Source organism: Moschus berezovskii, chromosome 3 (assembly GCF_049115385.1).
Source record: "Moschus berezovskii isolate FMDL1 chromosome 3, NW_MosBer_1.0, whole genome shotgun sequence".
Lineage (NCBI taxonomy): Eukaryota > Metazoa > Chordata > Mammalia > Artiodactyla > Moschidae > Moschus > Moschus berezovskii.
In genome coordinates, this window is record NC_142462.1 from 15,208,180 (window position 1) to 15,222,087 (window position 13,908).

General features: G+C 38.1%; 1 protein-coding gene across 5 annotated transcripts in view; it reads left to right on the plus strand.

The window, feature by feature from the left end:
- The window catches only part of AKAP9 (A-kinase anchoring protein 9), a 176,186-nt gene that overhangs the window by 121,061 nt on the left and 41,217 nt on the right, over positions 1–13,908 (plus strand). For 4 of the 5 annotated variants that reach the window (XM_055420403.2, XM_055420407.2, XM_055420415.2 and 1 more), the window contains exon 23: positions 13,676–13,838. In XM_055420403.2, the coding sequence (XP_055276378.2) occupies positions 13,676–13,838 (163 nt within the window). Of the gene's footprint in view, positions 1–10,255; positions 11,539–13,675; positions 13,839–13,908 lie in introns of those variants that run through there. The other variant, XM_088833185.1, reaches the window with a different exon arrangement.

Genomic DNA, 13,908 nt, shown 5'->3' on the forward strand with positions numbered 1-13,908 from the left:
TGTGTATTTTCCCTGTCCCAGCCCTAGAATCCGGAGAAGGCAGTGGCAAGCCACTTCAGTACTCTTGCCTAGAAAATACCATGGATGGAGGAGCCTGGTGGGCTGCAGTCCGTGGGGTCGCTAAGGGTCGGACACGACTGAGCGACTTCACTTTCACTTTTCACTTTCACACATTGGAGAAGGAAATGGCAACCCACTCCAGTGTTCTTGCCTGGAGAATCCCAGGGATGGGGGAGCCTGGTGGGCTTCCGTCTATGGGGTCACACAGAGTCGGACATGACTGAAGTGACACAGCAGCAGCCCTAGAATCAGCCCATTCTCCAAGGAAGTTTTATTTTATTAGAAGTTCCCTTTATCAGAGGATGATAGTTTGAAAGGAAGGACCTAGGTGCTGTATGTGCTTATTGTTAGTAAGTTGTCATGGTCCTCTCAGCAGACAGTTTGAAAAACAGTTTGCATCTATTTTTTTTTTCTGTATCTGTTTGCATATATAATAAAAGTCTTAAGTTCATTCCGATATCTCCAGTTCCCAGCTAGTACCACTACTACAACAGCATTCTTTCCACCCCTTCCCCTTTCCTTTGTAACTTTGTTCTCCAGAGACGAGAGACCAGGCTCTCATGATCTACAGTAGTTTTACTTATGTGTTAACCATGTATACCCATAAAGTAATTTCATACCCATATATACCCATAAAGTAATTTTGCAATTGCTAACCTATACCCCTGGGAAAAACAGTTTTACTAACTAGAGTACAATATTTATATACATTACTTTTTTTTATAAGATGGTTGGAAGGCATCACCAACTCAATGGACGTGAGTGTGAGCAAGCTTCGGAAGTCGGTGATGGACAGGGAAGCCTGGCATGCTGCAGTCCATGGGGTCACAAAGAGTCAGACACGACTCAGTGACTGAACTGAACTGACTGACTTTTTGTGTCTTTAGCCTTACAGTAAAGAAAGTACTGTTTTTCAGAGCATTTTAGGTTAAATCTTTTATCCCTACCCCTGAAGTGTGGGTTTGTTATCCATTTTTAATACAATTATGATCATTTGTTACAGTTTTTATTCCATTTTGGGTTCCCTGACACTTTGGTTAATTTTTAAAAATTTTACAGACAGTAAATTTCATTTTGCATGTAGACAGTTCTTTCGGTTGTGACAGATGTGTAGAATTATGTAACTACCACCACAAAAATACAGAATAGTTCCATCTCCCCGAAATTTCCTGGTGCTCCTCCATTCTTTTATAGTCAGCTCCTCCTCCACCTCCTATTCCTGACAACTGCTAGCCACTTTCTGTCCCTATAACTTTGCCTTTTCCAGAGTGTCATAAATGAAATCATACATCATGCATTCTTTGGGTCTGCCTTCATCGTCTTAACAAAATGCATGTAGGATTCATCTCTTAGTGTTAATAGTTTGTTTCCTATGAGAGCCGAGGAGTATTAACCAGTTTGTTTATCCAGAGGACACATAGATTGTTTCCAACTTTGCGTCGTTAGATGTTTTTTCAGTAACTGATCTCACGTTTTTCAAAGAGATCACTTTTACCATCTTATTAAATAGAGACTGAGGAGATGGAGGCGTCTAGGGCAGAAGCATAGAAACCAGAGAAATTGTCCAGGCTTATAAGGTAAGTGTAAGTTAGAAATTGAAGCCAGGTAGACTGACTTCAGAGTCCATGCTCTTGACTGGCACTTTTTCTGCCCTTTGGAAATGAAAGGAGTGAATCATTCTGTCAGTTACTGCTGACAGGTCAACTTACAGCCTGAGGAGTGATTCTGAAATCGAATGCAGCTTGTTGAAGGGAGTGCCTTTCTTACTTGACGAGAGCAATTTTAGTGAAGTCAGTCAGTCATTTCAGTTGCTCAGTTGTGTCTGACTCTTTGCAACCCCATGATCTGCAGCACGCCAGACCTCCATGTCCATCACCAACTCCTGGAGTTTACCCAAACTCATGTCCATTGAGTCGGTGATGCTATCCAACCATCTCATCCTCTGTTGTCCCCTTCTCCTCCTGCCCTCAATCTTTCCCAGCATCAGAGTCTTTTCCAATGAGTCAACTCTTCGCATGAGGTGGCCAAAGTATTGGAGTTTCAGCTTCAACTTCAGTCCTTCCAGTGAACACCAGGACTGATTTCCTTTAGGATGGACTGGTTGGATCTCCTTGCAGTCCACGGACTCTCAAAAGTCTTCTCCAGCACCAGTTCAAAAGCATCCATTCTTCGGTGCTCAGCTTTCTTTATAGTCCAACTCTCATATCCATACATGACCACTGGAAAAGCCATAGCCTTGGCTAGACGGACCTTTGTTGGCAAAGTAATATCTCTGATTTTTAATATGCTGTCTAGGTTGGTCATTACTTTCCTTCCAAGAAGTAAGCGTCTTTTAATTTCATAGTTGCAATCACCATCTGCAGTGATTTTGGAGCCCAAAAAAATAAAGTCAGCCACTGTTTGCCCATCTATTTCCCATGAAGTGATGGGACTGGATGCCATGATCTTAGTTTTCTGAATGTTGAGCTTTAAGCCAACTTTTTCACTCTCCTCATTCACTTTCATCAAGAGGCTTTTGAGTTCCTCTTCACTTTCTGCCATAAGGGTGGTGTCATCTGCATATCTGAGGTTATTGATATTTCTCCTGGCAATCTTGATTCCAGCTTGTGCTTCCTTCAGCCCAGCGTTTCTCATGATGTACTCTGCATATAAGTTTAAATAAGCAGGGTGACAATATACAGCCTTGACATACTCCTTTTACTATTTGGAACCAGTCTGTTGTTCCATGTCCAGTTCTAACTGTTGCTTCCTGACCTGCATACAGGTTTCTCAAGAGGCAGGTCAGGTGGTCTGGTATGCCCATCTCTTTCAGAATGTTCCACAGTTTGTTGTGATCCACACAGTCAAAGGCTTTGGCATAGTCGGTGAAGCAGAAATAGATGTTTTTCTGGAACTCTCTTGCTTTTTCGATGCTCCAGCAGATGTTGACAATTTGATCTCTGGTTCCTCTGCCTTTTCTAAAATCAGCTTGAACATCTGGAATTTCAGGGTTCACCTATTGCTGAAGCCTGGCTTGGAGAATTTTAAGCATTACTTTACTAGTGTGTGAGATGAGTGCAATTGTGCAGTAGTTTGAGCATTCTTTGGCATTGCCTTTCTTTGGGATTGGAATGAAGACTGACCTCTTCCATTCCTGTGGCCACTGCTGAGTTTTCCAAATGTGCTGACGTATTGAGTGCAGCACTTTCACAGCATGATCTTTTAGGGTTTGACTTAGCTCAACTGGAGTTACATCACCTCCACTAGTTGTGTTTGTAGTGATGCTTCCTGAGGCCCACTTGACTTCACATTCCAGGATGTCTGGCTCTACGTGAGTGTGAGTGATCACACCGTCATGATTATCTGGGTTGTGAAGATCTTTTTTGTACAGTTCTTCTGTGTATTCTTGCCACCTCTTCTTAATATCTTCTGCTTCTGTTAGGTCTATACCATTTCTGTCCTTTATTGAGCCCATCTTTGCATGAAGTAATGAAGGTGAAATCTTAATTCAAGGCAAAATGAATCTTTTAAGAAAAAGACCTACTAATAGAAACTAAGTGGATAGGTCGAGAAGAAAGTTTTTGTCAATGGCATTGCATGTTGGCGTAAGCCAGCACGATGTGTTTGAGGATAGTGGATCATTTTGTGTTAAGAACACCCAGGATGGAATGTGGGGAGCAGAGGGTAGAAGGATTGCAGCGGTCAGCACAGTGTCCCTTGAGGGCTGAGTTGAAAAGTTTTAAGTTTATGCTGAAAAGTGTGGGGAATCACTGAAATATTTTTGGTAGAAAATACTCTCAGATTTGTTTTTTACAGGGATTTCGTCTGGTAGCAATGTGGTGGAAAGATGGGCTGGAAAAGAGTGAGGAGAGATGCTGAATGTGCAGAAACAGGAGACCCTTAAACTATTGCAAGTGAAAAGGGTAGAAGTCAAGTTAGGGCCAGAGGGAAGTGATTTTGAACCTTGTAGGAAGTTGAGTTTGGTAGAAGTTGGTGTGACGTTGGCTGTAGGGGATAAGGAATGAACGAGGAGAGAGACCATCGTAGATCCTTGCCCAGCTCGGTTGTTGAGATGGGGATGCAAAAGAGATGAAGGGGTGCAGTTTTAGAGCACATGAAGGGAAAAGGTACTCTCTAGAGTCCAGAGTTTGGGAGACTAGATTAGAAGTTGGCATCACTTTTAAAGACATTTCAAATTATGGTTTTGGAGAGTGTAGGGAACTAAATTTTTGTGCTGGTAGAGTGCTGAGATTTAGAAGGGAATAAAGGTACATCCGTCTACAAAAGAGACTGAGAGAAGGGACAGGGAAGAACAGGAGAATAGTGTCTCTGTTTTGTTTTTGGAGAATAGTGTCTTAAAAGCCAGATGAGGAGTGATTTTCCCTAACTGTCAGATACCATGGAAAGGTAATAAATGATGATAATCTAGTGTCCATTGGATATTTCAATATAGGTGTCATCAGTGACCTTCAGGAGAACACAACAGTTTTGTGGAGTTGATAGAGGAGGAATTCACAATTCAGAGAGATACAGAAATGGAGTTGAAATAGAGACAGCAATTTCATGACATCTGGCTGTGAAGAAAACAGGAGAACAGTTGAAAGGGGCAGGATGCTTTTTTTATGGTTCAAATGTTTATATTGAGTAGCCATGGAAAAGTAGAATATGCAGGTTGGAGGGGATGGACCTTCTGAAGCCAGATACTTGGGGTGAGATAGGATGGAATCCAGAACACAAGGGGAACATGTGGCCTTTGGGTCAGAGGAATTAAACTGCCTTTAGGATGGGGAGAGAGATTATTGTTTGGGATTGTGGGTTGTTTGGAATTAGGGAGGAGTTTCAATGAAAACGCCCAATAGTATAAGTAAATATTTTCAAATAGTCAAGGTTCTTTCTTTCCTTTTTTTTTTAAACTGGCTTGGTTTTATATGTTATATAACTTTACTGGAAAATTCTAATTAAGCCTTATACTTAGCTTTAAGTTTGGAGGCTGCTTTAGGTTCCATGGACTTCCCAGGTGGCTCTGACAGTAAAGAATCTGCCCACAATGTGGGAGACCTGGGTTCAGTCCCTGGGTTGGGACGATCCTCTGGAGGAGGTCATGGCAACCCACTCCAGTGTTTTTGCCTGGAGAATCCCATGGACAGAGGAAGCTGGCAAGATACAGTCCATGGAGTTGCAAAGAGTTGGATATATCTGAGCAACTAACATTTTCACCTTCACTTAGGTTCCATAGATGTATCTTGATTTAATAAAATAATAAGTAATCATTTTCCTTATGAAGTATCAGGATATCTACCTTTATAGTCGGATTTCATAGTATCTGTGAGGAATGTTTTACTTTATGTATTAGATTTCACAAGTGATTTGCCCCATGGTGTGTCCAAATCCATATAATAATATATTTTCTGGGATTGATTTCACTTCTCTTTTGCCAGGACAGGCTACCATACATATTTCAGGCTTGTATTCAACCTATTATAGTTCCTTTTGGTTAGGATAACTTTGTTTTTTAATCATTTGTGTTAAAGTGTAGTCTTGGTTTGGTTTTGGTTTTTTGGCCATGCTGTGCAGCGTGTGGGATCTTAGTTCCTTGACCAGGATTGAAGCAGTGCCCTCTGCTTTGGGAGCATGGAGTCTTAACCGCTGGACCACCAGGGAAGTCCCAGGTTGGGATAGCTTTTGTTGGACTAGGAGTTAAAGTGCTAAGAGATTATTCTCAAGACCTTAGAAAATTAATCTCTTTAACCTTGTCTTTATTTAGTAATCTCTTTGTGATTCTGCAGAAAAGTTATCTGTGAGAGTGTGGTTTCAGATTCTTGATTTTTGGATCAAGTACAAATAGGAATCAGTCTGTTCTGTGGGAAATAGTCTTTTAGCAATTAAAGTTTTCTAGAATCCAGATGTAGTTTAGAGCTGTAGGAGATTATTTACCAAGAGATTCCTTTCAGTGTTATAAGAAAACAATGAATGAGGAATTTACTACCAAAGAAAAATTTTTATTATGGGCAACTCTCATAAACTTATAAATAATCATTTTTAAGAATGATGGAATTTAAGGTACATGTTTCTATATTTTCTCCGAAAAGAAGCCTTTTTCTGAGGATAAAACTGTAGTACTGTTAAGATTTTGTTTTGTCATATTGTTATGACAAAAAAAACATTTTGTTATGTTTTAAACATAAGCTGTACTAAAATGTTGAAATACATTTGCTGTTAGGTGTTGCTCCTGTTGTGCGTTTTATAACCATCAGTCAGGGCTCTGTCAGGGTATTGTAGCCAGGATTTAGTCTCTCTTAAGTAGCTTAGAAAAATAAATACAAAGAAGAGCAACAGAAGTGTTTTACAAGTTGAGGGAAATATTTCTGGGGAAAAAAGTTAAATGGCTTGACGTACAATTAAAGTAAAGCTAAACATACCTCTGTTCCACAAATTAATAGCCTTCAAATATATATTGCAAATCTTGATTACCTGAAACCAGGGAATAATGAGCTAGTCTAGAAAATTAAAAGGGTGGCCTCTTAAAAATTGAAATTATTTTAACTGCTTTTGATTACAAAATGTGTTTTGTGCTTTCTAAAATTTCAAGAAAAAGAATATATTGTTTGAATTATTACAATTCAAGTAACCTATCTGAACATCAATATATGAATATACCATCCATTAATACCCTGTTTGGGCGAGAGCTATTTGACACTCTGTTACAAACATACTGTTATTTGAATTATTTTAATTCAGGGTCATCTTTCTGAACATGAATTATACCATCAATTAATGTACTCTTGTTGTGAGAGCCATTTGCCCCATTCTAAGTCATCTTAATCTGCTGCTTTTTTGCGGTTTTTTTTCTCCTAGCTTTTCTCTTTTTTCTTTGTAGTTAGTTCTTGCCTTGACCTAAATATTTCTGTTTATAAAAGGATATGTCTTACTTTCAGGGTTTTTTTTTTTTTGCTTCAAATAAGAGATTTGGACACGGCAGATTGTCAAAGTAAACTGTAATTTGCAGAAAGAACTGAGAAAGAGTATTTTGAGAGGTGTTTGAAATGCTGAGCAAGGATCCAGCCAGTTCATCAAGCTGAAAATCTAGGATATTGATGATTTTGTAACTGCCGAAGCCCTAGAAAACTCAGATTTAGCTGTACCAGTGGTAGGGCTGGATCTCCATCTGGTACAGAGGTTAAGGTGTCTTCTCAAAACTAACTGCAACCCTCATACAAGAAGTCATAATAAATAGGAATTTGTCATTACATGGTCTGGAATTAGTCGGTCAGGGCATAGACCGACCAGTAACACTGAAGAAGCTGAAGTTGCACAGTTCTAAGAAGACCTACAAGACCTTCTAGAACTGACAGCCAAAAAAGATATCCTTTTCATTATAGGGGACTGGAATGCAAAAGTAGGAAGTCAGGAAACACCTGGAGTAAGAGGCAAATTTGACTTTAGAGTACAGAATAAAGCAGGGCAAAGGCTAGTAGAGTTCTGCCAAGAGAACACACTGGTCATAACAAAACACCCTCTTCCAACAACACAAGAGAAGACTCTACAGATGGACATCACCAGATGGTCGACGCCGAAATCCGATTGATTATATTCTTTGCAGCCAAAGATGGAGAAGCTGTATACAGTCAGCAAAAACAAGACCAGGAGCTGACTATGGCTCAGATCATGAACTCCTTATTGCCAAATTCAGACTGAAATTGAAGAAAGTGGAGAAAACCACTAGACCATTCAGGTATGACCTAAATCAAATCCCTTATGACTATACAGTGGAAGTGAGGAATAGATTTAAGGGACTAGATCTGATAGACAGACAGAGTGCCTGATGAACTATGGATGGAGGTTCGTGACATTGTACAGGAGACAGGAATCAAGATCATCCCCAAGAAAAAGAAATGCAAAAAAGCAAAATGGTTGTCTGAGGAGGCCTTCCAAATAGCTTTGAAAAGAAGGGAAGTGAAAAGCAAAGGAGAAGAGGATAGATATACCTATTTGAATGCAGAGTTCCAAAGAATAGCAGGAGAGATAAGAAAGCCTTCCTCAGCGATCAGTGCAAAGAAATAGCAGAAAACAATAGAATGGGAAAGACTAGAGGTCTTTTCAAGAAAATTAGAGATACCAAGGGAAATTTTCATGCAAAGATGGGCTCAATAAAGGACAGAAATGGTAGGGACGTAACAGAAGCAGAAGATATTAAGAAGAGGTGGAAAAAAAAAAAAAAAAAGAAGAAGAGGTGGCAAGAATACATAGAAGAACTGTACAAAAAAGATCTTCACGACCAAGATAATCACGATGGTGTGATCACTCACCTAAAGCCAGTCATCCCGGAAAGTGAAGTCAAGTGGGCCTTAGGAAGCATCACTACAAACAAAGCTAGAGGAGGTGATGGAATTCCAGTTGAGCTAAGTCAAATCCTGAAAGATGATGCTCTGAAAGTGCTGAACTCAATGTGTCAGCACATTTGGAAAACTCAGCAGTGACCAAAGGACTGGAAAAGGTCAGTTTTCATTCCAATCCCAAAGAAAGGCAATGCCAAAGAATGCTCAAACTACCACACAATTGCATTCATCTCACACACTAGTAAAGTAGTGCTTAAAATTCTCCAAGCCAGGCTTCAGTAATACATAACCGTGAAATTCCAGATGTTCCAGCTAGTTTTGGAAAAGGTAGAGGAACCAGAAATCAAATTGCCAACATCCACTGGATCATCGAAAAAGCAAGAGAGTTCCAGAAAAACATCTACTTCTGCTTTATTGACTATGCCAAAGCCTTTGACTGTGTGGATCACAACAAACTGTGGAACATTCTGAAAGAGATGGGCATACCAGACCACCTGACCTGCCTCTTGAGAAACCTGTATGCAGGTCAGGAAGCAACAGTTAGAACTGGACATGGAACAACAGACTGGTTCCAGATAGGAAAAGGAGTACGTCAAGGTTGTATATTGTCACCCTGCTTATTTAATTTATATGCCAAGTACATCATGAGAATGCTGGGCTGGAAAAAGCACAAGCTGGAATCAAGATTGCCGGGAGAAATATCAATAACCTCAGATATGCAGATGACACCACCCTTATGGCAGAAAGTGAAGAGGAACTCAAAAGCCTCTTGATGAAAGTGAAAGAGGAGAGTGAAAAGGTTGGCTTAAAGCTCAACATTCAGAAAACTAAGATCATGGCATCCGGTCCTATCACTTCATGGGAAATGATGGGGAAAGAGTGGAAACAGTGGCTGACTTTATTTTTTTGGGCTCCAAAATCACTGCAGATGGTGATTGCAACTATGAAATTAAAAGACGCTTACTCCTTGGAAGGAAAGTAATGACCAACCTAGACAGCATATTAAAAAGCAGAGATATTACTTTGCCAACAAAGGTTCGTCTAGCCAAGGCTATGGCTTTTCCAGTGGTCATGTATGGATATGAGAGTTGGACTATAAAGAAAGCTGAGCACCGAAGAATGGATGCTTTTGAACTGGTGCTGGAGAAGACTCTTGAGAGTCCCTTGGACTGCAAGGAGATCCAACCAGTCCATCCTAAAGGAAATCAGCCCTGAATATTCATTGGAAGGACTGATGCTGAAGCTGAAACTCCAATACTTTGGCCACCTGATGCGAAGAGCTGACTCACTGAACAGACCCTGATGCTGGGAAAGATTGAGGTCAGGAGAAGTGGACGACAGAGGATGAGATGGTTGGATGGTATCACAGACTCAATGGACATGGGTTTGGGTCGACTCCGGGAGTTGGTGATGGACAGGGAGGCCTGGCGTGCTGTGGTTCATGGGGTCGCAAAGAGTGGACACGACTGAGCGACTGAACTGAACTGTGGAGTTCTAGGCAGCAATGCTCCTTCTTCATCCCAAACCATATCACTATAGATTCTGAGCTTTCTGTAAAATTTCTCATTTTCTCTACCCTAATTATTAACCAACTGTGTAGGATTTGGGTATTGAATCCTCTGAAGATACTCTGTGTAGTGAAAGTGGCTAAAAATGGGTTTTTGTTGGTAGGCTTGGTTTAGTGTGGGTTTTTCCCATAGCAGGTAAGGTTTTGTGAGTTAAGGATATTTAGTTCCTGGGTAGAGAAAAGTTGCCACAGTGAAAGATTTTTTATTTATTTAAAACAACTTTTATGTTGTTCAGCTTTTCAAATTCTGAGTAACTGGCTTATTCACCATTGTTGAGGCTACCAGAGGGCCATTATATACAACTTGTGCTGTTAAATCTTAGTCAGAGTTCATAGTGTAGCTTAAGTGGTATAATTATCAGCTATTGTATATTGTACAATGCAGGTTTTTTTTTCCTTAACAACTACTCTGTAAATAATTCAGTGTAGAAATAGATTATAACCGAACCATCTATATTTAGTTTTAATGACTGCTGAGAAGAATGGGTATTATTTTAAGGAAATATCAAAAGGAAATACTTAGTTTTCCAGCAAGAGTTACAGTTATTGGGCATAGCTGAAGAACTGATTGATAATGTAGATTCAGACCTTGATTTTACATTTTTAATGGAATGGAGAAACACTTGCTTATCTTAGGAGCATTATAAACTTATCTAAATATCCTTTTCAGAGCTCTGACGTGGAACTTGGATCCTGTTAGGCAGGCTTTTTTGTGGGCGTGTGAATTCAGATTCCACCTTTCAGTGTACCTATAGGTACAGACATTAAACCACACCCTCTCTTCTGACCTTTCCTCAGCGGACACTGACTAGAATCCTTTGGCTCAGCAGGAGAGGCCATTTGAATAGCTCAGTTCAGAAGAGCATTGAATGAAGCAGCAAGAGCAAGGGAAATAATGTTGCAACTGCGATTCTTAAGACTGCTGCTATGGAGACTTGAAACTTGACTTTCCCTGCCAGGTTTTACTTGGAAGGCTTTTACTTCCACAGACATATTTGATAGCGAAAGCAGTTTTATTGCTTAGCTAGTTAGATATTTATATTTTCAGTCTTTCATTCTTCAGCATTTTAGTCATTCTAATTTAAAACATGTTTACTTTTAGTTTTGGTTTTGTTCTGGTTTCTTTGTTTTGTTTTGCTGAAGACTGGTGGGGACCTAGTTTTTCTTATTTGTGGGTTGTTTTTTGTTGTTGTTGTTTAGTTGTATGAATTCATTTTTATGTTTATTTGATAGTGCTAAAGAAAATTTTTCATATTGCTGTGATATGTCTTTATAAAGTAAACAGAACTTTTTAGTGTAGTGGAAAACTGGTAAAGCAAATGAGGAAAATTAGCAGCTATAACTTCAAGAATGGATTCTTACAAGACCTATTTGGCAACTGTCAAACTTAGTGACTCGTGGTTGGAAGAACAAGATGAAGACATTTATGAGGTTGAATCCCGTGTACCTTTACCACATCCTTTTCCTCTATGTGAACATTTGGATGAAAATAACTCAGTAATTATTAATACTTCTATTTTTCATATTATTCATAAAAGAAATGGGCACATATTAAAGCTTATTTCTAAAATTTCACTGCCTACCCCTCCTTATTCAGTAAGTATAAAAATTTGATTTTTTATAGTTTTATGCTTTCAGTTTTTTATATATTTAATGACAAAAGCTATCATGAGAAAGGAACTTTAAATGTCTTTGGTGAGGGTAAATGGGATAGAATCTTGTTTTCCTGTTGTTTGGTTCATTTGTCCTGGGATGATTAACGTATTGAAGGGCAAAATTTCGTCCACAAGCCCCAACTTGGCAGTGTGTTTAATTCCATAAAACCGAATGAGATAATATTTCAGTTCTGCCATGCCAGACAAGCTATTTAAAAAGATCCTGCTTGTCCTTAAGAATCTTACTTCTCTGTGTTTATGATGCCAATCTTTAGGAAAAGCAGGCTGGTTGTATAGGGAACAGGCATTCTCATACCTAAAATAGCTAGCTCAGTGAATTGTCATTGTGCCAGTCGTTTGGCATGTTGGCTCTAGTTCCAGAAAAGAAAAAAAGAAAGCCTGGATTCTCATTTCAGTTTTTTTGCTAACTGCCTAAGGAACTTATATTTAATATGCCTACTAATCCTGTGAGAAAATACCTTTTTCTACTTTTTATGTGAAATGTGTATTATTAACAGTGTTAAGGATATTTAGCATAGTTAGTCTTTCAGGTTCATTTGACTTTTAAATGTTGTGAATGATTTACTGCAAGTTAGTCAGCCCTTTTAATGACTATCATTTCTTTAACGATATACTCACTACCTTATATTTCAGATGCTTTCAGAAGAGTTTCATTACCTCCCCTGAAGCTTTTATATATTAAAGGGACAAAATATTTACTAATTATTTATAAGTACTTTTAATGTAGTTTTAAAATTATGTGAAAATACTGAATATGATATTTTTATATATTTCACATTATTAGGTTTAGGTATTGTATAAATATTAGGAATAAACTGTACCTTACCTGGATAGAAGAGACTTTTTAACATTTAAAATGTTTAGGTAAATATTTGAAGGAATCTCTTATTCCAATAAGATGCTGGTGCTCTCTGCTATAATAAATGAAATTTGTTTGCTAGATCTACGGTACTTGAGTCCCTGCCAACTTTTTTGTTTTGCTTTGTAAAACTGAAGTTACTAATATTTCTTATAGGCTTTACAGTAATATTTAAACGCATCTTAATGAAATTTTATACCTTGTCAAGAGATAGAATATAGAAGCAAACTTTAAAATTTTTTCTAAAGGAAGTATTTATTTTGTTGTAAGTGTATTGTATTTGTATAGTAAATTTGAAGAAGGAAAAAACTCATATCCTAGTGAGTTCAAGCTGTGAACTCTTAGAGATTCATATATTTATCATGCCATTTTATAATGTACAGAAAAATATTACATGTGGAAGCAGTTGATTTATTTTTAAAGTATCAACTCTGACTAAGTTCAGAAGTATGCTGTATATAACCAGTTCATATTTTATGGTCACTTTTTAATATTAAAAATTAATATGTACTGGTTATCCACATTAAAGGAAAATAATCTTTTGCCAGTTGAAAGTAAAAATATATGTATATATGTGAATTTTTATCTTTGTTGAGGTAACAGCATATTACTAGAGATATTTTAGAAAATATTTTGTGATTAAAATGTGTTTAATTTTCCATTATGACTCTTAAATGTATGTTCATATTATTTTCAAGTAATAAGTTATGAATGATATTTAAAACAAGAATAGTTACACATGATTGGATATTGATTTATCCAACAACAAAAAGTTACCACCAAAAGCCTTGTTTAGTAACTCTAAAATCTAATTTCTATGGTAAATTTTAAAATGCTGTGGTAAAATTTTTTAAAATTTAATCATGTTAATATTAAGTACTAGAAACATTTGAGCTCGGTTTTCCCCCTTATAGTTGTTTCAGTAAAAACAAAGAAAGCAGGTGCTAGCAGTAAGAAGCAATTTTTTCTGTTCAATAAAGTTAGAATACATCTCTGTATACATATCTTGTACCCAGCTAATCTATGTACTGAATTGCGCTATCTACTAATATTAGCATGCACTAGAAATATTAAATGACTACAGTTCAACAGTATATCTTTATTTCCATTTAAAAAGTTTTTAAAGCTTTAATGGAGAATGGCACTGATATTCTTAACACTTTGTCTTCCTTCATGTATACTTTCTCTCTTTGTTTAGCTGGAACATGCAAAAGTTACACAGACAGAATTGATGCGTGAGTCATTTAGACAGAAACAAGAAGTGACTGAGTCCCTTAAGTGCCAAGAAGAGTTGCGAGAGCGCCTTCATGAGGAGTCCAGGGCCAGAGAACAGCTGGCTGTGGAGCTCAGTAAGGCTGAGGGTGAGTACCCTGTTGGTGGCTATTGAGGATGGAGAAATTTCAAGTCTAAAAATAGATTTTGGTGCAAGCC